This window comes from Oncorhynchus tshawytscha, linkage group LG01, assembly GCF_018296145.1.
Source record: "Oncorhynchus tshawytscha isolate Ot180627B linkage group LG01, Otsh_v2.0, whole genome shotgun sequence".
Lineage (NCBI taxonomy): Eukaryota > Metazoa > Chordata > Actinopteri > Salmoniformes > Salmonidae > Oncorhynchus > Oncorhynchus tshawytscha.
In genome coordinates this window covers 20646210-20668734 of record NC_056429.1, presented here as the reverse complement: position 1 = coordinate 20668734, position 22525 = coordinate 20646210, and the positions used below count along the sequence as shown (strand labels likewise).

The following is a 22525-nucleotide window of genomic DNA, read 5'->3' as shown; positions in this document are numbered from 1 at the left end:
GAATCAGACTTGTGGACGTCTCCAATTTTATTTTTGAGGTATTTTCTTTTGATTTTCCCATGATGTCAAGCAAAGAGGCACTGAGTTTGAAGGTAGGCCTTGGAATACATCCACAGGTACACCTCTAATTGACTCAGGCCTATTGACATTTATCAGAAGCTTCTAAAGCCATTACATAATTTTCTGAAATTTTCCAAGCTGTTTAAATGCACAGTCAACTTAGTGTATGTAAACTTCTGACCCACTGGAATTGTGATACTGTGAATTATAAGTGAAATAATCTGTAAACAATTGTTGGAAAAATTACTTGTGTCATGCACAAAGTAGATGTCCTAACCGACTTGCCAAAACTATAGTTTGTTAACAATAAATTTGTGGAGTGGTTGAAAAATGAGTTTTAATGACTCCAACCTAAGTGTATGTAAGCTTCTGACTTCAACTGTATGTTATGTTTTTAATATTATACAATATTTATTAATCATTTCTGAGGCTCAATCTGCATGGATCATGCTGTGTAATCCTATTATCACATTTAATAGAATGTTTCTGTCGTTCTGCCAGTGAGGGGGATAACATTTCTTAGGGTCTATTGATTTTATACTGTGCTAGAGTCAAGGGCTTACATTTTCTCAGAGCTTCCACTTGTCTCTCCAGAGAACAACTACTGAGCTAATATGGTTGAACTATAATTCTCCATCCATGATCTTGGTCAATTTTGAGAAACAAATGTCATGCATTTTTGAGCACTTTTAGTTTGGACACAGTACTACATAAAACATTTACATGTCAATCTGTCATTTCCTAGAAAAGTAGCCCCTATCACATATGCCACTGATTTCCTGTTGTAAAAGTAATGTTTTTTTTTTGTTGCCACGAATAAATATTATCTTGTGTTCCAAAAAATATCTGCTATATTTTTATTGCCAACAAGTAACCCGGATATTTACATTACAGTAAAGTCCTCAGCAAGATGGCTGCATTACTGCGCGAAATAGTGGCATCCTGGTAAAACGACGCAAACCAGAGTTTACGTTCAGTGTGGTGGTCATACTGTTCCCAGCCACTCCACAGCGTCAGCTCCCGCCCGACTGTCCGCGTGAAGCTCGGCGAATCTAAAGTGGACCGAGCGGAACCGGTTCAGTAAAGTAAGTATCTAGCTACATTAAAAAATACTCGCTATTAGTTTCAACAGGTTATTAGCTGCGTATAATTGACATATTATGTATTTCTGTCGTAGTCTTCTCTTTTGTTGTTGTTTCCTGAGTCGGGCTGTGATTGCCCGGCGCTTTCCTTCCTGTGTCTTGGGTTCGGCTCTCGGACATGTCTGTGTTTACTACATGGGTCAGGAGTGGACTCAAGGAGAAAATAGTGGAAATGGAGTAGTAGCCGTGTTTTGGTTACCGTTAAGCATACCGTTCGATCTCAATGCATTTACCAAAATGTCATGTTTTTAATCCTCGAGGCGCTGCCCCCCTTGCCCCGTCGCTTTCTCTTTCTCTCCTCCCTCTCGTTTGTTAGGCCGTTTGTTTCTGGACTAAAAGCAACAAAAAATGAGAGAACACCTGGGCTGGCATAAAGACAGACACGTTTGTGTAGAAACTATTCTACTATGTGTATCTGTGTGTACACACGTAGAGCCGCTACTCTCCCTTTCCCTGCGGGAAACAATGCGCCCAGTGTCTCTGCAGCGCAGCTGGACACAGCTGTGTGTTCAGAATAGCAGCAACTATGCCCCGACAGGCTAGACCTCGGTCGCCCGCTCTGCTGTCACTTGGTTCGTTCTTAATTCACACACATTAACACACATGACTTGAATCGAGATCTTACGGTTCCTCTGAGAGACTGAAAGTTGACTCAATAGGGTGGATTGGGGGTTATTGTTCATGTCCACTTCTGTCTGTGGCTACATGACAGTGGTTATCATATCTCGTCCTCGAGACAGCGACAGCTCAATATTATCTGGCCACTGATTTGCTTGTATTGGGCAACGTAGGATACCTTTCAGTGTTTACGTTACATCAACATCTCCGTAAGAAAAGAGTCTTCTGTTTAACATTAACATAACAGTAGTCTGTGCACCTGTTATACTGATTTTCTGGTCAATGGCCAGATTCAATCCCCTGCTGCTGGTCCACAGCAATAGCTGGATCAATACACATGCATAAATATGGGTGTAATTGCTTAGCCACTATATCTGGCTAGTTGAACTCTTATACATTGGGTAATATACTCCTTGAACTCTGTTGTGGTTGGATGATCAGCCTGCCCTCTTCCCTCCTCCTCTATTCTACATTTCTGTCTGGCTATATCTGTCTGTCTCTATCTGCCTGCCTCTCACCCCCTCTCCCTCTCTATCCTCCATAAATGCGATGTGTATTATTTGCAGTTCGCTTATGGCTTTAGATCCGGCGGTGAATTAAGACAGAGCACAGCTCGCTCTGAAGTTAGCGTCTTCCAGGCACCGTGTGAAAGAGGGATCAATCTATTATTAGCCGTCCAGTCCTTGCTCATCTGCCCATCTCTCTGCCTCTCAATCTCTCCATTTGTGTTCTCTCACTCCATGTTCTCACTGTCTCTGGCTCTCAGGTTGTGATTTTGGCCTGTATTTGGCAGAGGGGAGTGCAACCCTAATTAAGATTGATATGATGCAATGTCAACGTGACATCACTCTGAGGAGGAGGCTGGGTTTCCATAGTTACTGGGAGGCCTGTGTGTGTGTGATGGTGGGGGGACTGTGTTATTATTGGGGTTGTGTTTGTGTCCTGACTGCGTGTGTGTTAGTACCTTTGCACATGCTGAGTGTGGTGGTCTGTCCCTGCACATTGGCATTGCTGAGTGGCATTAGGTGTCAGGTGCAGTGTATAAAGCACAAGGCCAGCACAACCTGATCCCTCTAGGTACTGACTCACAAAGCTCACACATTGCATGCTGCGTGATTCACATTGCTGTGTGTGTTTGTCTCCCCAAATCTGAGTCAGTGTGTACATAGTGGTACATATGGACAGACCAGGGTATGTTACTTTGTTTTGGACAGAGGGACATGGCACATATTGATTGCTGCTGAAGCAGGAGACCAGCAGTGCAGAGAGTGGTGCTAGAGAGGCGTTGCATTGGGTGCCCAGAACAGCAGATGGGTGTTGCTCTGTTGAAGGCCAGATAACCTGGACCACACTCAAAGATATGGATCTCAGAGTACAACCAGATAAGAGAACACAGAACACAGCATTGTACAGTGAGAGGTGGAAAAAGTCTGTACTCGTTTGCAGTGCAAGGCAGTGAAAAGATCTTCTTGCCGAATGAATTATGACCTGGAATTTTCTCGTTTTCACTCATGTTCCAACTCTGTTCCATTATTCAGGGTTTCTACTCTGCAAATTAGGTCCAATACAATATAAACCAACCCTGGTCAGTCACACACAGGAAAGTGCTTCACCAATTATCCTACAGCAGAGTCGCAATTAGATCCTGATTTTAAAATATATTTGGTGCAGTGTTAATGATTGCTAATGAATATTCATGGTAATTCTGTATTTGTCCGCTAAGCAGAGAGAGCGAGATGGGGGAACAACAGGCGTGGTTGACCTGAGCTCTGCTGTTTGTTGAGCTGGGAGGGCATGTCTGAGAGGGAGCAGGGAGTAGGTCTAGAGAAGGTGATAACATGGTGAATGAGTAAAGAAAGACACACAGAGATACTACTGTACCAGGACACTGATACAGTCTGACACACAGGCCAGGCCACTGTGATACGGCAATGAATAGGGTCAGGAGTGTTACCCTGACCATGTGACACGAGGAGGGGAAAACCCTGGGTCCCTACTATAAAACTCCTGGCCATAATCCTAAACACTGCCCTCTGTGAACATCTGTAGAATAGTTGAGGCTGAAGCAACTACCAATGCTGTATGGTTTTCTCTGTCATTGTGGTTCTCCTAGTTTTCCCTTTTATGAACCTCTGTCTTAGGAAAATGTCCAAAGTCGTATTTCGTATGGCTCCCTGGGGCTGTGGCTGAACACTAGGTTAAATTAATCTAAACTTTAAAGGGATACTTGGGGATTTTGGCAATGAGGCCCTTTATCTACTTCCCCAGAGTCCGTTGAAATCATGGATACCATTTTTATGTCGCTTGAGTCAATTATGAAGGAAGTTAGAGGTAGTTTTGTGAGCCAATGCTAACTAGAGTTAGCGCAATGACTGGAAGTCTATGGGTATCTGCTAACAATGGTATCCACGAGTTCATCTGACTCTGGGGAAGTAGATAAAGGCCATCATTGCCAAAATTCCGGAGTATCCATTTAACTCAACATTCGGGTTCAATTACTCTTCTGATTAATTAAAGTAACAGTGGCCCTCTGAGCTCTACTCATTCACACTTCCCTCTCTGGCTCTTTCCTTCTTTCTTTCATTCCTTCTCTCTCCCCCTCTGTCTTGCCCTAAGCCACAGAGGAGAGACCGAACAGGAAATCTAGTGAGCCATGCAGACATCTAATTTCCAACTCAGTTGGCTTAATTGGCCTGACAAAAAAACATAGTTCTGTCCTGGTGCCAACGTGTACGTAACAACATGTCTTGAATCTTCTCTCTCGTCTCACTCCCTCCCTGCCTGTCTGTATCTGCCTCACTCTGACTATCTCTATGCCTCAGTGTCTCTCTCTATCTGCCCATCTCATTGTCACATGACAGAGTTCTCCCAAACAGAGGAGCTGTTATTTGTACATCCTCCTCCCCCCCAGCCACTTGTGCCCACTACAACGGAGGGAGAGTGGAAAGAGGTACTCACAGCAGAACACAAGAGAGTGGAGACATGCACAAGGAACAGTAACACCACACTCAGAACAGGTCTTCCTTGTCGGAGTGTACAAGGCTCCAAGCGCACGCGTGTGTGTGTGTGTGTGTTGGCACGGCTTGCCGGCTTGTCAGGCTGATGTAGTGTTTAAACTGGGACAAGGAAGAGAGAAGAGGTACAGGGGTTGCTGCTGGCTAGTGTAAATATTATGGTGCTTTGGCTGAGTGTCCTGTTATGTCAGAGAGAGACACAATACAGGGTCTATCAGTCTCAGCCCTTGTCCAATTGCTGGCTCTGTCCCTGTCACTATCATGGCTGACGATGGGTCTCAGAGACCTAGCCTTTGAACCCGACTTCCCTGGAAGGCTCGGCTAGCCCTTCCTCATTCTTCTTTCTCCTTCACTCCCTCCTTCTCTCATTCCCTTTCCAGGATAGGCGAGCCCACAGCCAGTTTTTCAGGCTCTGCGGTGGCTCAGATAGCTTCTGGCACAGCAGTGTGTTTGAGAAGGTTCACACTACTGAGCCTGTGTGTGTCTTAGAACGTAGTGGACACACTACGGAGCTTGTTTACGCATGTGTTTACGCAAGCACACTTGTGCATGTACACATATCCCCTCAGTGTTATCTGAGTTCAACTACTCAGACCTGCAGGTAGTGTGTGTATGTATGTGTGTGTGTGTGTGTGTGTGTGTGTGTGTGTGTGTGGTAAAATGCTGAAATGTGGCTTGCAGCCTTTTGCTGATCCTTGAGTAAATAAGTATCTATGATGTAAGCAATCTAATAGTCTTTTCTTAGTGTACAGTAGCTGTAGACTTTTGGTATAATGTAGGGATAAGCCTAACGGCAGAATATTTAGAGTGGGTTTGCAACTTGCATGTTTGTTTGTTTGTTAGTTAGGCATATCTCTGCCCATGCACCTTGGCATAGATTCTACAAGTGTCTGGAACTCTATTGGAGGGATGCAACACCATTCTTCCATGAGAAATACCATCATTTGGTGTATTGTTGATGGAAAACGCTGTCTCGGGCAGTGTTAAGTGTTAAATTGGGTTGAGATCTGGTGACTGAGACACACACCCTTTAAACCCCCTATGCTCCTTTGAGACCACTCTTTCAAAGTCCCTGAGATCTCTTCCAGCCATGCTAGCTAAAATATTTTTTATACATGACCCTAAGCATGATGGGACGTTCATTGTTTAATTAAGTCAGGAACCACACCTGTGTGGAAGCACCTGCTTTCAATATACTTAGTATCCCTCAATTACTCAAGTGTTTCCTTTATTTTGGCAGTTACCTGTATCTGTGTATTGATATCATCGTGTGTGTGAGTGAGTGCTGGATCCGGCTGGTGTCAGGGTCTTAACTGGTAGCGTAAGCTTGTCCCATTGACACACTTCCACATCTGTTCCTAGCTGACAGGCCTGCATTGTACACATGCCATCTGTGCTAACTCAACGCTCTCTGCTTTAACACACAGCCCAAACACCATTAACACTGACCTGCCTAGGATTCTACACAGAAGATGGAGAGATTCCTAACTAGACATCCATTCATGCAACTGGACTTTTCAGAATTATCCCGTATGATTCAGTCAGAAGGAGAGCTAGAAGTTCACTCACTCACCCAAGGATCAGCAAGGCTGCAAGCCACTTTTCAGCATTTTACCCCTCACACACACCGTCTGCACTCTAAGAGATGTGTCCAGACAGACTCCATGGTCTGAGCCATAATTGAGTTGCTCCAGCTCTGACACGAACAGGCAGTCCACAGTGCCTAAGCAGCCTGGGCTGCAGGGGAAGGCCTCACCGTCAGGCCACAGATAACTCTGTCAGACACCGACCCATCCTCTGTAGTCAGGCAGGATCGGGCTGTTCTGGTCTGAGCTCCTGCCAATGACATAGCCATGTGTCTGTGTGCATGCGCGCATAGCCAGCCCCCAGAAGAATCCCTTCACACTCGCTGTACCTTTAAGAAAGACCTGTGTAAGCTCACATCAGGAGATTCATGTTATTTAGCCAAGAAAGCTGTAAAAGACATACATCAAAACTACACACACAAATTTCACAAACCGCTTATACACACATGCAAACAGAACAGACACCACAGTGCACACACGCTCCCACTCAAAATTCAGTCTACACACAGACACACACTCCTCTCTGCACACCTGTTGCTTTGTGCAGTGGAAAGCCAGCTCATAGGGAGGCTGGCTCTGAAGTGGACACTGACCTCCTGTCAACTTCAAACGAGGGGAGGAAAATAGAGGAGGGAGGAGGAGTGTCGGCAGCCTGATGATGCTCTGGAACATTTCTCTTTACTCATCTATTCTCTGCCCTCTCATTGTTCGCTCTCTATTTTACTCTACCTCTCCCTCAACCTGTTTCTCTCTTTTTCTTCCTCTCTCTGTCTCAGCGACAAGGCTCAGGGCCTCTATTATTGGACTGCCAGTGGCTTGATCTGAGGTGTCAGTGGTGTCTGATGCTGCCTTGTTCTGAGGTGTGGGTGGTGCCTGATGCTGCCTTGTTCTGAGGTGTCTGTGGTGTCTGATGCTGCCTTGTTCTGAGGTGTTGGTGGTGCCTGATGCTGCCTTGTTCTGAGGTGTGGGTGGTGTTCTGATGCTCCCTTGTTCTGAGGTGTGGGTGGTGTCTGATACTGCCTTGTTCTGAGGTGTCGGTGGTGTCTGATACTGCCTTGTTCTGAGGTGTGGGTGGTGTCTGATGCTGCGTTGTTCTGAGGTGTGGGTGGTGTCTGATACTGCCTTGTTCTGAGGTGTGGGTGGTGTCTGATGCTGCCTTGTTCTGAGGTGTGGGTGGTGTCTGATGCTGCGTTGTTCTGAGGTGTCGGTGGTGTCTGATGCTGCCTTGTTCTGAGGTGTGGGTGGTGTTCTGATGCTCCCTTGTTCTGAGGTGTGGGTGGTGTCTGATGCTGCGTTCTGAGGTGTGGGTGGTGTCTGATACTGCCTTGTTCTGAGGTGTGGGTATTGTCTGATGCTGCCTTGCTGTGTCTGTTATAATCTATTGCGTGTGTAACACTGCCAGTCTGCCAGTCTGCCTGTGACAGTGTTTTCCTTTGTGCCTGTGACAACAATACTGTGTGTGACTGACAGTCTGTGCTTGTGACAGTGTATTGCCTGTGACACTGTGTGCGTGACTAATACTCCTGCTCCACAGTGACAGGCTCAGAGGCTGCGATATTGTTGGTTTGTCCCAGTCGTCACTAAAATACAATGCCTGTGTTAACCAATATAGTTATCGCTCAATAGCTGCTATGTACTTTAACCATATCTCTCTCTCGCCTCACCTCCCTCTCCCTCTCTTTTTATCTCCAGGTGAGAGTGCCATGAGGAGAGGAGCCAGAGAGTGAGGCGATGGGCTGCACCTCGGCTAAGCAGGTGTCGGCCGTGCCCAGTGATGAGGAAGGCCGGGGCAAGGCCTACAGCAACGGAGACCTCTTCTCCGGTCAGTACACGCTATACACACTCCTATATTCTCCCTCTATTCTAACCCTACTTTCAACTGTAAAACATCCTTCCCACCTGAAGGCTATTATTTTGAAATATAGTGACATGCTATAGGATATCCTTCCTGTCTACTCCACACACACTGGCCCGCTGGCTATGTTACCTGTTATACCTCTCCTCTAGTCTCACTCTATTCCCAGTCTCTAGTCTACAAGTACATTATAATTAGCTATACATTTTATTAACCAATGCCAAGTTTCCAAACCGGGCTGCAGAGATTTTAGAGAATATTTGTATCATGTTTCCCCAATCTATTCCTCCTACCCTGTGTGAATACTACTTAGTGCAGTAGCCTCTAGGATAGCTGAGTGGTTTTGGTGTTGTGTGTCCTCTTAGTACTTCATGTTTTAGAGCTTGGACATAGAGAGAGGGTTGAGAAAGTGTATCTAGTTAACAGCATCAATTATAGCTGCCTGCTGGACAGGCTGGGAGAGAGAGAGGATGAGGGATTAGCGACAGATTTAAGAATTAGGAGCAGCACGCTGGAATAACCACACAGGAAATGGCAGATGACGAGCCACAGGAGGCCTCGTTCTGTTCTCCCTCTGCTGCCTCTCACTCTTCCTCCCTCCGTCTCTCTCTCTTTTTCTTTATCCCTCTCTCACCGGCTGTCAGACCCATGAGTCTGGCCTTATTTGTGCCCCTCCCACTCTCTCTCGCTCTGTCTGTCCCTCTGTCTGTCTCGCCTTCTGACCTTCTCTGACCCCTCCCTCCCTCCCTCCCTGGAGGGGGAGAGGGAATGTCCCTTGAGAGAGGAGGATGACGTGGGTTAAAGATTCAAGTTTTCCCCCTCCTTTTTTCATCTCCTCCTCCCTTTCCCTTCCAAGGCCTCACTTTCTTGCCTTCCTTTCTCTTTCTCAGTATTAGACCATCTCTCCTTCCTTTCCACATCCTTCCCAGCCACTTCGCCATCTCTCTCCCTTTCACTCCCCATCCCTTTGTCCCCTCCCTCTCATCACAGCATTTGGTCACGGCCTTGTCCCCCCCCCATCACTCTTCCTCAGTGTGTTATGTGAATGGTTGGTGACAGCTCATCTGCTAGACTGCAGCCTGCCTCCCACTAGAAGATGGTGGTAGACGTTAAATGGGTCTGTGCTCTCTCTGCAGCACTAGTGGGCAGGGCATGGAGGGTGCTGGATAGATGATTCTATCAACTGTCTGTTTGATGTTGATGGTCACAGAGAGGGAGGAAGAGAACTGTTGACCTGGATACTGTCTGTGGATTACAACCGACCGCCCAGCCACAGCACGTTGATTCTCTCCGCCACTCGTTTCTTTTTCTCTCCCACGTCCTGCTCGTCATCCCTTCTTCCCAGTTCAGCTCATTAGGCTCCTATTGTTAGAACAGGAGGCTTAGTGTGTCTGGTAAAATGAGCAACACTCATATCAATCACAGTGATCTGATCCAACAGATTGTGTGCCAGTCAAAATGTGTCATTGTTTGAGCGCCTGGTGTGTGTGTGTGTGTCGCAGTTAGGAGTGTTGAGGTGATGGCAGTCTCCTGCTTATGCTCCTTTGCTCCCTCGCACAATAACAGGAAAGGCTGAGCTCCCTTACCCAAACACCAGGGGAGAAGACAGAAAATAGCAACACTTTCTGATTGCAGCCTTTTTGAAGTTGGTTTATAATCAGAGTAGTAGCGTGTGTGTCTGCTACAACGGAGTGTGTTACCTTGTTTGTTGTAGCACGTCAGTTGTTGTCTTGTTGCAGTTTTGCGATTTGATTTGTAGTTGGCCAGACTGTTGTGAGTGGGTGTATTGGTTGTATTGTAGTGTAAATATAGTCGCTATGTTGCAATTGTTGTATCGACATTCAGAACTCCAACGGAAGTATGAGGCCTCACTACACTATGTATTTCAGAACTTATCTAACTGATTTTAGATGACATGTGAATAAAAAACTATCTTTAGACTTGAGCTGTAATGTAATATGAGAATAATCTTTCCTGCTATGAAATTAAATGAAGCCCCTTTACTTTCTAAACTGCTACGAAAATAGTGGCATAGTCCTAGTGAGTCAGTGGACCAGGCTGGGCAGGCTGAGGGCAGCGCAGTAATAATGACTTCTGGTCTGACATTAGTATATTGTTATTTCACCAACACAGGCAGGGTGGGGCAGTGGCAATGTAAATGTTATATCTGCTGAGGCCTTTGGAGAGAGTCAGGGCTGGAAGGGAGCCAGGCAGGAGGCTCTGACTGACAGACTGCAGGAAGGGGAGAATGACACAGACTGCCCTGGCCACTCTACTCAGCCTGACCGTGCATGTAGTGCACTCAAATTGACTCAGACACACACACACACACTACTTTCAACTGACAGAGAGCGAGGATTTTCACAGAGATATCCTGAAGGTCGACACAGGGTCCCGGCTCCTAATGATAAAGATGTCCACATCAGAGAGACCTTTTTCCTGTCTCTAAAATGTCCTTTGCCCCAAAATCATCACGATGAAGCAAGCAGCCATGTCGCCACAGTGGAAACTTTTTCACCCCATCATCTGTCAGTCAGTGCCAATGGAGAGACACTCACTGATGCACATCCTATCCAATATGGCCTAATGTGTCCTGGTCCCAGATCTGTATGTGCTTCTGCCAACTGACTGTCATTTATTATTGTCATGCCATACAAGCACATACCTGTACAGATCTGGGACCAGGCTATGACAGACGGATCCATTGTATAGATCCTTTTTTGTATCCGTGAAATATTGTCATTTTTCTTTTTCCTTTTATAGGCTCATCTTCAGTGTGTTTACGTGCCTTTGATGTCTGCTCAGTGTTAGTCGTTTTTCTCCTCCGTTACCTGTCTCTGTTACTAAACCACAGTGACTGATGGTTGGCTTAATTCAATGTGTGTGTGTGTGTGCGTGTGCGTGTGTCGGCGTGTGCAGACAGGCTGCTTTGCTCTGACATGTTTGCATTCCCCAGGCAGGCAGCAGTAGAGAACATCCCTCTCTCTCCATCTCTCCTCCCCCTCTCTGTGCCAGGCCTTGCAAACTATCACAGATTACAAAGGGAAACCCAGCCGCGATCTGCCCAGTGACGCGAGCCTACCAGACGAGTTAAATGCCTTCTATGCTCGCCTCGAGGCAAGCAACACTGAACCATACATGAGAGCACCAGCTGTTCCGGACGACTGTGTGATCACGCTCTCCGTAACCGATGTGAGTAAGACCTTTAAACAGGTTAACATTGTGGTAGGCCTGATCACCGACAACGATGAGACGGCCTATTGGGAGGAGGTCAGAGACCTGGCAGTTGTGATGCCAGGACAACAGCCTCTCCCTCAATGTTAGCAAGACAAAGGAGCTGGTTGTGGAGTACAGGAAACAGAGGGCTGAGCACGCCCCCATTGACGGTGCTGAAGTGGAGTGGGTCGAGTGCTTCAAGTTCCTCTGTGTTCACATCAATAAGGATTTATTATGGTCCAAACACATGAACACAGTCATGAAGAAGGCACGACAACAACTCTTCACCCTCAGGAGGATAAAAAGATTTGCTATGGGATCTCAGATCCTCGAAAGTTTCAACAGCTGCTCTATTGAGAGCATGGCATCACCGCTGGCTGCATCACCGCTTGGTATGGCAACTGCTTGGCATGCGACTGCAAGGCGCTACAGAAGGTAGGGCGTACGACCCAGTACATCAATAGGGCCGAGCTCTCTGCCATCCAGGACCTCTATACCAGGCGGTGTCAGAAAGGCCCTAACAATTGTCAGACTCCAGCCACCCAGGTCATAGACTGTTCTCTCTCTGCTACCGCACGGCAAGTGGTACCGATGCACCAACTCTGGAACCAACAGGATCCTGATAAGCTTCTACCCCCAAGACTACTAAATTGTTAGTCCGGTTAGTCCATTGACCCTTTTTGCACTAACTTTTTTGGGGTTCAAAAAAGGAGGAAGAGAGTGAGTACGACAGTGAGAGGAAGAGAGTGAGTACGACAGTGAGAGGAAGAGAGTGAGTACGACAGTGAGAGGAAGAGAGTGAGTACGACAGTGAGAGGAAGAGAGTGAGTACGACAGTGAGAGGAAGAGAGTGAGTACGACAGTGAGAGGAAGAGAGTGAGTACGACAGTGAGAGGAAGAGAGTGAGTACGACAGTGAGAGGAAGAGAGTGAGTACGACAGTGAGAGGAAGAGAGTGAGTACGACAGTGAGAGGAAGAGAGTGAGTACGACAGTGAGAGGAAGAGAGTGAGTACGACAGTGAGAGGAAGAGAGTGAGTAGGACAGTGAGAGGAAGAGAGTGAGTAGGAGAGGAAGAGAGTGAGTAGGAGAGGAAGAGAGTGAGTAGGACAGTGAGAGGAAGAGGAGTAGAACAGTATACTGGCTGCAGATGATACATTTCAGATAGACTGACTGCACATGGCAGGTGCCTTTCCTCCCTCCTACTGTCTCACTATCAGTCTGATATGAGTATTTGAGAGAAAGGGTGAAATATACCGAATGGAGCAGATAAGAGTGTGTGTGTTTTATTAGCGGTGTGTGTCAGTGTTGGTGGGTGAGTGCTGCTTTGTCAGAAAAACCTAGGCAGCTACTCAGAAAATAAAGTTACCTGTTATGTCCACTGTTGGGTGGGGTTCTCTCTCTGTGTGTCTTTTCAGTGCCACTGATATGCAGGAGTAGTTCTTTATTTGTCAAACTGTACTGTTTTTCTCTCTCCGTACAGACGAGTACAAGATGAAAGGAGTGGAGGAGGTGAAGTACATGCGTGGAGAGGAGGACCGGGTGAATGCACGTAACCAGGAGAACCTGGTGAGAGAGAGGAGACACACACACACACGTACAGTGAGGCAAAAAAGTATTTAGTCAGCCACCAATTGTGCAAGTTCTCCCACTTAAAAAGATGAGAGAGGCCTGTAATTTTCATCATAGGTACACTTCAACTATGACAGACAAAATGAGAAAAAAAATCCAGAAAATCACATTGTAGGATTTTTAATGAATTTATTTGCAAAATATGGTGGAAAATAAGTATGTGGTCACCTACAAACAAGCAAGATTTCTGGCTCCAACAGACATGTAACTTCTTCTTTAAGAGGCTCCTCTGTCCCCCACTCGTTACCTGTATTAATGGCACCTGTTTGAACTTGTTATCAGTATAAAAGACATCTGTCCACAACCTCAAACAGTCACACTCCAAACTCCACTATGGCCAAGACCAAAGAGCTGTCAAAGGACACCAGAAACAAAACTGTAGACCTGCACCAGGCTGGGAAGACTGAATCTGCAATAGGTAAGCAGCTTGGTTTGAAGAAATCAACGGTGGGAGCAATTATTAGGAAATGGAAGACATACAAGACCACTGATAATCTCCCTCGATCTGGGGCTCCACGCAAGATCTCACCCCGTGGGGTCAAAATGATCACAAGAACGGCGAGCAAAAATCCCAGAACCAAACGGGGGGACCAAAGCCTACCATCAGTAACACACTACGCTGCCAGGGACTCAAATCCTGCAGTGCCAGACGTGTCCCCCTGCTTAAGCCAGTACATGTCCAGGCCCGTCTGAAGTTTGCTAGAGAGCATTTGGATGATCCAGAAGAAGATTGGGAGAATGTCATATGGTCAGATGAAACCAAAATATAACTTTTTGGTAAAGACTCAACTCGCCGTGTTTGGAGGACAAAGAATGCTGAGTTGCATCCAAAGAACACCATACCTTCTGTGAAGCATGGGGGTGGAAACATCATGCTTTGGGGCTGTTTTTCTGCAAAGGGACCAGGACGACTGATCTGTGTAAAGGAAAGAATGAATGGGGCCATGTATCGTGAGATTTTGAGTGAAAACCTCCTTCTATCAGCAAGGGCATTAAAGATGAAACGTGGCTGGGTCTTTCAGCATGACAATGATCCCAAACACACCGCCCGGGCAACGAAGGGGTGGCTTCGTAAGAAGCATTTCAAGGTCCTGGAGTGGCCTAGCCAGTCTCCAGATCTCAACCCTATAGAAAATCTTTGGAGGGAGTTGAAAGTCCGTGTTGCCCAGCAACAGCCCCAAAACATCGCTGCTCTAGAGGAGATCTGCATGGAGGAATGGGCCAAAATACCAGCAACAGTGTGTGGAAACCTTGTGAAGACTTATAGAAAACATTTGACTTCTGTCATTGCCAAGAAAGAGTATATAACCAAGTATTGAGAAACTTTTGTTATTGACCAAATACTTATTTTCCACCATAATTTGCAAATTCATTCATTAAAAATCCTACAATGTGATTTTCTGGATTTTTTTTCTCATTTTGTCTGTCATAATTGAAGTGTACCTATGATGAAAATTACAGGCCTCTCATCTTTTTAAGTGGGAGAACTTGCACAATTGGTGGCTGACTAAATAAATACTTTTTTGCCCCACTGTACGTCTCTTGGACTGTCCTTCAACATGCAACAAACAGTTCTCTTTGACAGTCCATCAACACATACAAACAGACACCTCCACATATCCCCCCCCACACACACAGAGAGATGCACACGCTACCCAAATGCAAACACACACACAGCCGTGGTGCCTCCCGAGCAGGTAGAGACAGCGTGTTGGCGTGTATGGAATGTAGGCGTTTCATAAGGTTGTTTTGACCCCTTCCTTCATGGTCCAATATCTATGATTTAGTCTTTCCTACAAATGCTGTAAAATAACCATAAAAGTGCACACCCATTTGGATGAGGTAACAATTGAAGGAAAAGAAAGGAATCAAAACTCCAAAGAGAAATGAAAGTCCTACCCTACTGTTGATTGTCATTGCATTCTCTTTATTCCACCATTGTTGTGACTGTGCTGCCGTCGTCATAGAAGCATTAGTTTCCTCATATGCCACAGTTGGCTTAAAACATGCAGCAGAACAAATAACCTCATTTTCAGACGTGACCTTTAAAACATTTTGACAGATTAACAAAAAGTACTCACAGGGAACCGTTTCTCACAGACGCACATTTAATCCTGCAGAGTCAAAGTGTGCACACACACACACACACATTTATGTGTGATGCTACATATCCATGAAATGCCTGTAGTTAGCATGCATGTCTTGTTCCTCCAGAGCACAGCCAGCACCTCTAATGATCCAGCCCAGTGAGGTCTTTCCCCTGGTCAGGCCCCCTGGCCTACCAGTCTCCTAGCTTCCCTGCCAGCATGTACAGGGCCTAACTCTACATGACTCAGTCACAGGCAGCGTCTCTCTTCCCAGTTCCAAGGCACCAGCAGCAGGGGTAGGCAGCCTCTCTATCCCCAGCCTTAGGGCCACAGCTGGGCCAGGCTATTCATCCTTAGGAACCACGCTGGCAGGGGGCAGGTAGCTATTCTCTCCCCAGCCTCTAACCAACTACATGGGTTCCCGAGGCTCTCTCTGTGTAGTCTCAGGGGGGGTAGGAACTGTGAGCTGATTGTGTATGTGTGTGTGTTTTTAGGAGAAAAGCTCTGTACAGTACAGGGGCAAACAGCCGAAAGAAGGCTCTGGAGCCAACGCCAACAGGACAAAGTGAGTCATAATGTGTGTATGGCAGATTGTGTGTGTGATAACGCTGTATGCGTGCTAGAGGTCGACCGATTATGATTTTTCAACGACGATACCGATTATTGGGGGACCAAAAAAGCCGATACCAATTAATCGGCCATTTAATTTTTTCTTTATTTATTTGTAATAATGACAATTACAACAATACTGAATGAACACTTATTTTAACTTAATTTAATACATCAATAAAATCAATTTAGCCTCAAGTAAATAATGAAACATGTTCAATTTGGTTTAAATGATGCAAAAACAAAGTGTTGGAGAAGAAAGTAAAAGTGCAATATGTGCTATGTAAGAAAGCTAACGTTTCAGTTCCTTGCTCAGAACATGAGAACATATGAAAGCTGGTGGTTCCTTTTAACATGAGTCTTCAATATTCTCAGGTAAGAAGTTTTAGGTTGTAGTTATTTTAGGACTATTTCCCTCTATACCATTTGTATTTCATTAACCTTTGACTATTGGATGTTCTTATAGGCACTTTAGTATTACCAGTGTAACAGTATAGCTTCCGCCCCTCTCCTCGCTCCTCCCTGGGCTCGAACCAGCAACACAACGACAACAGCCACCATCGAAGCAGCGTTACCCATGCAGAGCAAGGGGAACAACTACTAGAAGGCTCAGAGCGAGTGACTTTTGAAACTCTATTAGCACACGCTAACTAGCTAGCCATTTCACTTCGGTTACACCAGCCTCATCTCGGGAGTTGATAGGCATAAGTCATAAACAGCGCAATGCTTGACGCACAACGAAGAGCTGCTGGCAAAACGCACAAAAGTGCTGTTTGAATGAATGTTTACGCTCCTGCTTCTGCCTACCACCGCTCAGTCAGATACTTAGATACTTGTATGCTTGTTTATTTATTTATTTTTTATTTCACCTTTATTTAACCAGGTAAGCTAGTTGAGAACAAGTTCTCATTTGCAACTGCGACCTGGCCAAGATAAAGCATAGCAGTTCGACACATACAATAACACAGAGTTACACATGGAATGAACAAAACATACAGTCAATTATACAGTAGAAAAAAAGAAAACAAAGTCTATATACAGTGAGTGCAAATAAGGTCAAATAAGGGAGTTAAGGCAATAAATAGGCCATGGTGGCGAAGTAATTACAATATGGCAATTAAACACTGGAATGGTAGATGTGCAAAAGATGGATGTGCAAGTAGAAATACTGGGGTGCAAAAGGAGCAAAATAAATAAATACAGTATGGGAATGAGGTAGATAGATGGGCTGTATACAGATGGGCTATAAACAGGTGCAGTGATCTGTGAGCTGCTCTGACAGCTGGTTCTCAAAGCTAGTGAGGGAGATATGAGTCTCCAGCTTCAGTGATTTTTGCAGTTCGTTCCAGTCAGTGGCAGCAGAGAACTGGAAGGAAAGGCGACCAAAGGAGGAATTGACTTTGGGGGTGACCAGTGAGATATACCTGCTGGACCGTGTGCTACGAGTGGGTGCTGCTATGGTGACCAGCGAGCTGAGATAGGGCGGGGCTTTACCTAGCAGAGACTTGTAGATAATCTGTAGCCAGTGGGTTTGGAGACGAGTATGACGCGAGGGCCAGCCAACGAGAGCGTACAGGTCGCAGTGGTGGGTAGTATATGGGGCTTTGGTGACAAAACAGATGGCATTGTGACAGACTACATCCAGTTTGCTGAGTAGAGTGTTGGAGGCTATTTTATAGATGACATCGCCGAAGTCGAGGATCGGTAGGATGGTCAGTTTTACGAGGGTATGTTTGGCAGCATGAGTGAAGGAAGCTTTGTTGCGAAATAGGAAGCCGATTCTATATTTAATTTTTGATTGGAGATGCTTAATGTGAGTCTGGAAGGAGAGTTTACAGTCTAGCCAGACACCTAGGTATTTGTAGTTATCCACGTATTCTAAGTTAGAGCCATCCAGAGTAGTGATGCTGGATGGGCGGGCAGGTGCGGGCAATGATCGGTTGAATAGCATGCAATGTTTTATTTGTATGCGCAGTCAGATTATATGCAATGCAGGACACGCTAGATAATATCTAGTAATATCATCAAGCATGTGTAGTTAACTAGTGATTATGATGATTGTTTTAATGCGAGCTAGCAACTTACCTTGGTTTACTGAATTCGTGTAACAGGCAGTCTCCTTGTGGAGTGCAACGAGAGAGAGGCAGGTCGTTATTGCGTTGGACTAGTTAACTGTAAGTGTGCAAGATTGGATCCCCCGAGCTGACAAGGTGAAAATCTGTCGTTCTGCCCCTGGACGGGGCAGTTAACCCACCGTTCCTAGGCCGTCATTGAAAATAAGAATGTGTTCTTAACTGACTTGCCTAGTTAAATAAAGGTATATAAAAAACATTTTTTTAAATCTGCACATCGGCGCCCAAAAATACCAATTCCCGATTGTTGTGAGAACTTGAATTCGGCCCTAATTAATCGGCCATTCCGATTAATCGGGCCAGACCTCTAATGCGTGCACACGTTATCACCTAGTCATTGTGTTACTTAACAATCACTACACTGCAGTGGTTTTATACAGCATGTATAAATGCTATCAGACAGTGTGATTTATTATCATTGTAGTGTCGCTGGTAGCTGAGTGGTTAGTGTCTCTTGTTTCCAGACGTGTAATGGGGCTCTATTTCCTGTTTGGTGACATTGTGTGTGGACATATTGGGTGCTGTATCAGTATTTAGTTTGTCTTTGGATTATAGACTCCTGGGTGAGCTCTCTATAAAATTATTATTCAAATTCCTCCACAACCACAAAGGCTCTTGCCGAAGCAGGGGTTTAGAAATGTGTGTGTTTGTGTCTCCTGTGTGGGGGGGTGTTATGGAAAATTCTTGTGGTGTGTTTGTTGCCTCCTGTTTCCTCCCCCTCTAACTTCCTTTTTCTTTCTTTCTCTCGCTCTTTCTCATTCTCACTCTCTCGCTTGTTCTCACTCTCTCCCTTTCCTTCACAGCATCCACACGTCAGAGAGCCAGCAGGAGTTCTTCAGGATGCTGGATGAGAAGATTGAGAAGGTGGGGGGAAGGGGAGGGACTGGGCAGCAGGGCCTGAACATTTAAAGAGACAGTCTCCTGTGGGATTGGGGGCTGCTATAGGCTGGATCTGACTAGCAGGAAATACTTCAACTTGAGCTACATCCAGATTGGGCCTTTAAAAGACACTACATTATTCCTATCCACTTCACCCCTGTCTTATCTCTCGTCTCCATCTCTCCTTCAGTGATGCTATCTGTCCTCCCTCTATCATCTCTCTTCTCTTGGTCTCATCTCTCATCTGTGGTGTGTCCACAGGGACAGGACTACTGTTCGGAGGAGGAAGAGGCGGAGGACGGGACATAGCACACAGGCCCCCGACTCAACCCCCTACAGAGAGCCTCCCAGAGTGTGTATGGGTGCATGTGAGAGAATCTGTGTGTGTGTATGTTTGACTGCCTTGTAATTCTGTATGTGTTGGTGTGAGCTTGTATTTTGTGTGTGTGTGTGTGTGTGAGAGAGAGAGAGAGAATGCTATCCTCAAAGACTGTTGCCTCCCTCTTGGCCCTCGTCACATTGGGTCCCTTAGTGGATTGCTGTAGGGAGAGACGAAATGTGGACTCACTACAGCCAGGCCAGTGTTCCTGCAGGACTATGGAGAGATACTACCCCACCCCTCTACCCCAACTACCACCCCAGTGAACTGTACAGTGGTCCGTGGTCCAATTCTGTGTATACCACCTCCTCATGACTCGTCGTCGGCATCACAGTCTCGGGAGACCATAGATTTCTTGTGCCTGGGTGTTAGGTCATAGCGCAGTGGCTGCTGTGGCTGTGGAGTCCAATCCATCTGGGAGACGCCCTCCATGGCTCTGGCTGTTGTGCTTCGCCTGCGAGGAGCAGAGATGTGGATGGAGATAGAGGGGGGACACTTCCATAACCCCCACCAGCCCTCGTCACAGAACTGAGGCTCGCTGCTAGAGTGAGCCGAGTGGGAGGGAGGGAGTGGGAGGGAAAAGAGAGAACCCCTGATATTTTAATAAGAGAAAGAAGAGTGAGTGGGTTCTTTTGGAGCTCTGAACATCTGCCCTTTGAAGGACCTTTTTCTTTTTAAAATTCTGTTCATCCAGTTAAGTTTTTTTTTTTTATTTAATTAGAATTTTAATGTTGTTTTTTTTATATGCCTTCTATCATAATGCATCACCTCCTGTAGGCTACAGCTCTATAGGCCAGAGCTCCTGGGTCTCTACACAACCTGTCCTCTTAAATATACCCACAACACTACTACACTAGACCTTGGCTTTGTGAGACGAAACACATACTGTACACACATCTCCACACACTCAACCTCATATTCATAGATGCACTCATATATTCACACACACACATAAGTACAGACCAAAGCAGTTGGACACAAACACACGGAGATGCTATTGTATTCCTGTCATTTTGTTAGCCCAGTGTTATGTAAGTGTGTTAGGCTGTGGTGTTGATGGGTGTGAGTGAATGTAGGAACCAGCAGCCGTGGGTTGTTTGGTTCCTGCTGCTGGACTTATTCATGTGCACCTGCAGTGTTCATTACTCTTTCCTCCGCATTGGTCGCTCAGTCGCCGCTTCTCTTCAACTCAGTAGTATTGAAGCTTACTGGCAGAGGGGAGTCACCCTCTGTTGACACACACACACACACAGCCTTTCATGGACTGAAAAGTGGGTTGAAAGGAAAAGAGGTATGGTTGCCTGGGAGACACAGCCCTGATCATGCTTATGTCATCATTAATGGATCCTTTCTTTTTCATTTGATTTTTCAATACTTTTTGTTTTTCTATTAAAATTAGAAACACAGGAGCTGTTCATCTTCTGTGTGTCTCTCTCTGTGTGACTCAGAGGTGGTGTGTTCTTACGTTTCAGTAAGGAAAGTCCTGTCATGCTTACATCACCGTTGGATTGAAAAGTCGTGATGATTTTCCTCTGGTAATGGTCCCAAAGCCATGTTGCAGTTTCTACAAACGGTGATGGACCACTTCAGGTCAAGACTGATGCTTTGCGCAGTCTGGTGGTAGAATATCAGAACTGCACCTGAGGCGTCATGAATTACAAACAGCCTGTTCTGTGTGAGACAGATGGACATAGTGGATATATGTTAAAGGACATACAGGAGAAAGTTTCACATTATGAAATGCATTCTCACAACTATTGAAAGCTAATATGTTAAACATCTGAGATCTCTTGTTTGCCTTGAGTCATTGGTGTGGTCACAGGGATGGATGTGGACTTCTATTTAGAAACCAGTACATAGAAGTCAGGTTTATAGTGTTGGTTTATAGTGCTACTGTACCTCACAAGGGGCTGGAGCGGAACACACACACACACAGTCTCTCTGTCTCACAGGGACACATGAGGTTATAATCAGCAGCTACTGTACAGCAGCACAGGGAGAGAGGAAAAAGTCCCAGTGGGCCTACTTCTCACAGCTAGCCAATCTCTCCCACAGAGAGAGAGAGATGGATGTTGCCCGTTAACCTCAGACAGGAATATGGGCAAGACCATGTTCTTTCCACTATGATGTAAGGGCCCAATAAAACCCTCCCTCCCCTTGTGAGTGTGCACTCATTAGGGTACAGCATGTTCTAGCAGTCTAGCTCAGAGAGGTTTAAGGCCCACTTTGCAGTGTGTTGCACACCTTACACATACACACACATAGTTCCTGGAGGTTTATCACCTGGAACTGTGTGTATGACCAATGTGTGTGGACGTGGGACTACTGGTTCTGTGTGTGTGTGTCACAGTGGAAGTGAGTGATAGAGCAGTGCCTGGAGAGGGGAGGTGACCAGTGATGATTGACAGGCTCTAGCTCTGCCCTTATTGGCTGGTCTCTTTCTGGGAGAGACTAACTCTTTGCCAGCATGATTTCACTAAGCTATTAATGTTAACTCAATCTAGCAGCTTCTATCTTTCTGCCTCTCTCTCCATTTCTCTCCTATTAGCCAGCTAATACACCCGCCAGGCAGCTCTTAGTACCTGGCTTTAGCTTCACTGCAGTAGCTGCTGCTCCAACTGTCTCCCTATTTCTATATACAGCCTTGAGATGCTGATCCATATGCACTGGATTACTCAGGCAGACGACCTTCAGATCAGAGGAGCCACAGCTATTGATACACTATAATGGATTGAAATACATTCATTGAGCGCCTCCCAAGTGCTTTACATGAGAATTCAGAGAACTCCAGGATGTAGCCATAGCATTCTACTGGGAATAGTGCCTGTCACATACTGCATCTACTTCACATGATAAGGGAGGGAGCAGTAACATCTGGTTGGTTATAGTACATGTTGGCCCAACTGTATGTATCACAGGTTGGTGGCACCTTAAATGGGGAGAACAGGCTCGTGGTATTGACTGGAGCGGAATCAGTGGAATGGTATCAAACATATGGTTTCCATGTGTTTGATGCCGTTGCATTTGCTTCGTTCTGGACGTGAGCCGTTCTCCCCTCAGCAGCCTCCACTGGTATGTAGGCTGTGAGAGGAGAGGAGGCTGTACATGACAGACTACTTGTGTCTAAGACACTCTCTCCTCTACCTTCTGACCCCATGGAGTGTTTTGTTCCCCCATCTGTGGCTGAAAGCCCTGGAAGAATTAAAGGATGGGACCTCAGACCCCCCCATCCACCCTGACTTCCTCCGTCTCTACCTCTCTGAGTGTGTTGGCCACAGTGAGGGCTCCTTCTGCTGGGCAACCTGCTCCAGAAATGTT

General features: G+C 46.0%; 1 protein-coding gene across 1 annotated transcript; it reads left to right on the top strand.

The window, feature by feature from the left end:
- Positions 1 to 1006: 1006 nt before the first annotated feature.
- Positions 1007 to 20616, top strand: LOC112239961 (uncharacterized protein C1orf21 homolog). The gene is made up of 6 exons (XM_024408374.2): positions 1007 to 1145; positions 8113 to 8242; positions 12973 to 13058; positions 15703 to 15773; positions 18753 to 18813; positions 19090 to 20616. Exons 2-6 carry the CDS (start codon positions 8152 to 8154, stop codon positions 19135 to 19137), a joined length of 357 nt encoding a protein of 118 aa, XP_024264142.1. The 5' UTR covers positions 1007 to 1145; positions 8113 to 8151; the 3' UTR covers positions 19138 to 20616.
- The last annotated feature ends 1909 nt before the right edge of the window (positions 20617 to 22525 follow it).

Bases quoted from the DNA above. Each gene is read 5' to 3' on its own strand.
- LOC112239961 (XM_024408374.2), top strand. From the start codon at position 8,152: ATGGGCTGCACCTCGGCTAAGCAGGTGTCGGCCGTGCCCAGTGATGAG. The intron at 15,774-18,752 runs GTGAGTCATAAT...TTTCCTTCACAG, and splicing joins GCCAACGCCAACAGGACAAA to CATCCACACGTCAGAGAGCC. The intron at 18,814-19,089 runs GTGGGGGGAAGG...GTGTGTCCACAG, and splicing joins TGGATGAGAAGATTGAGAAG to GGACAGGACTACTGTTCGGA.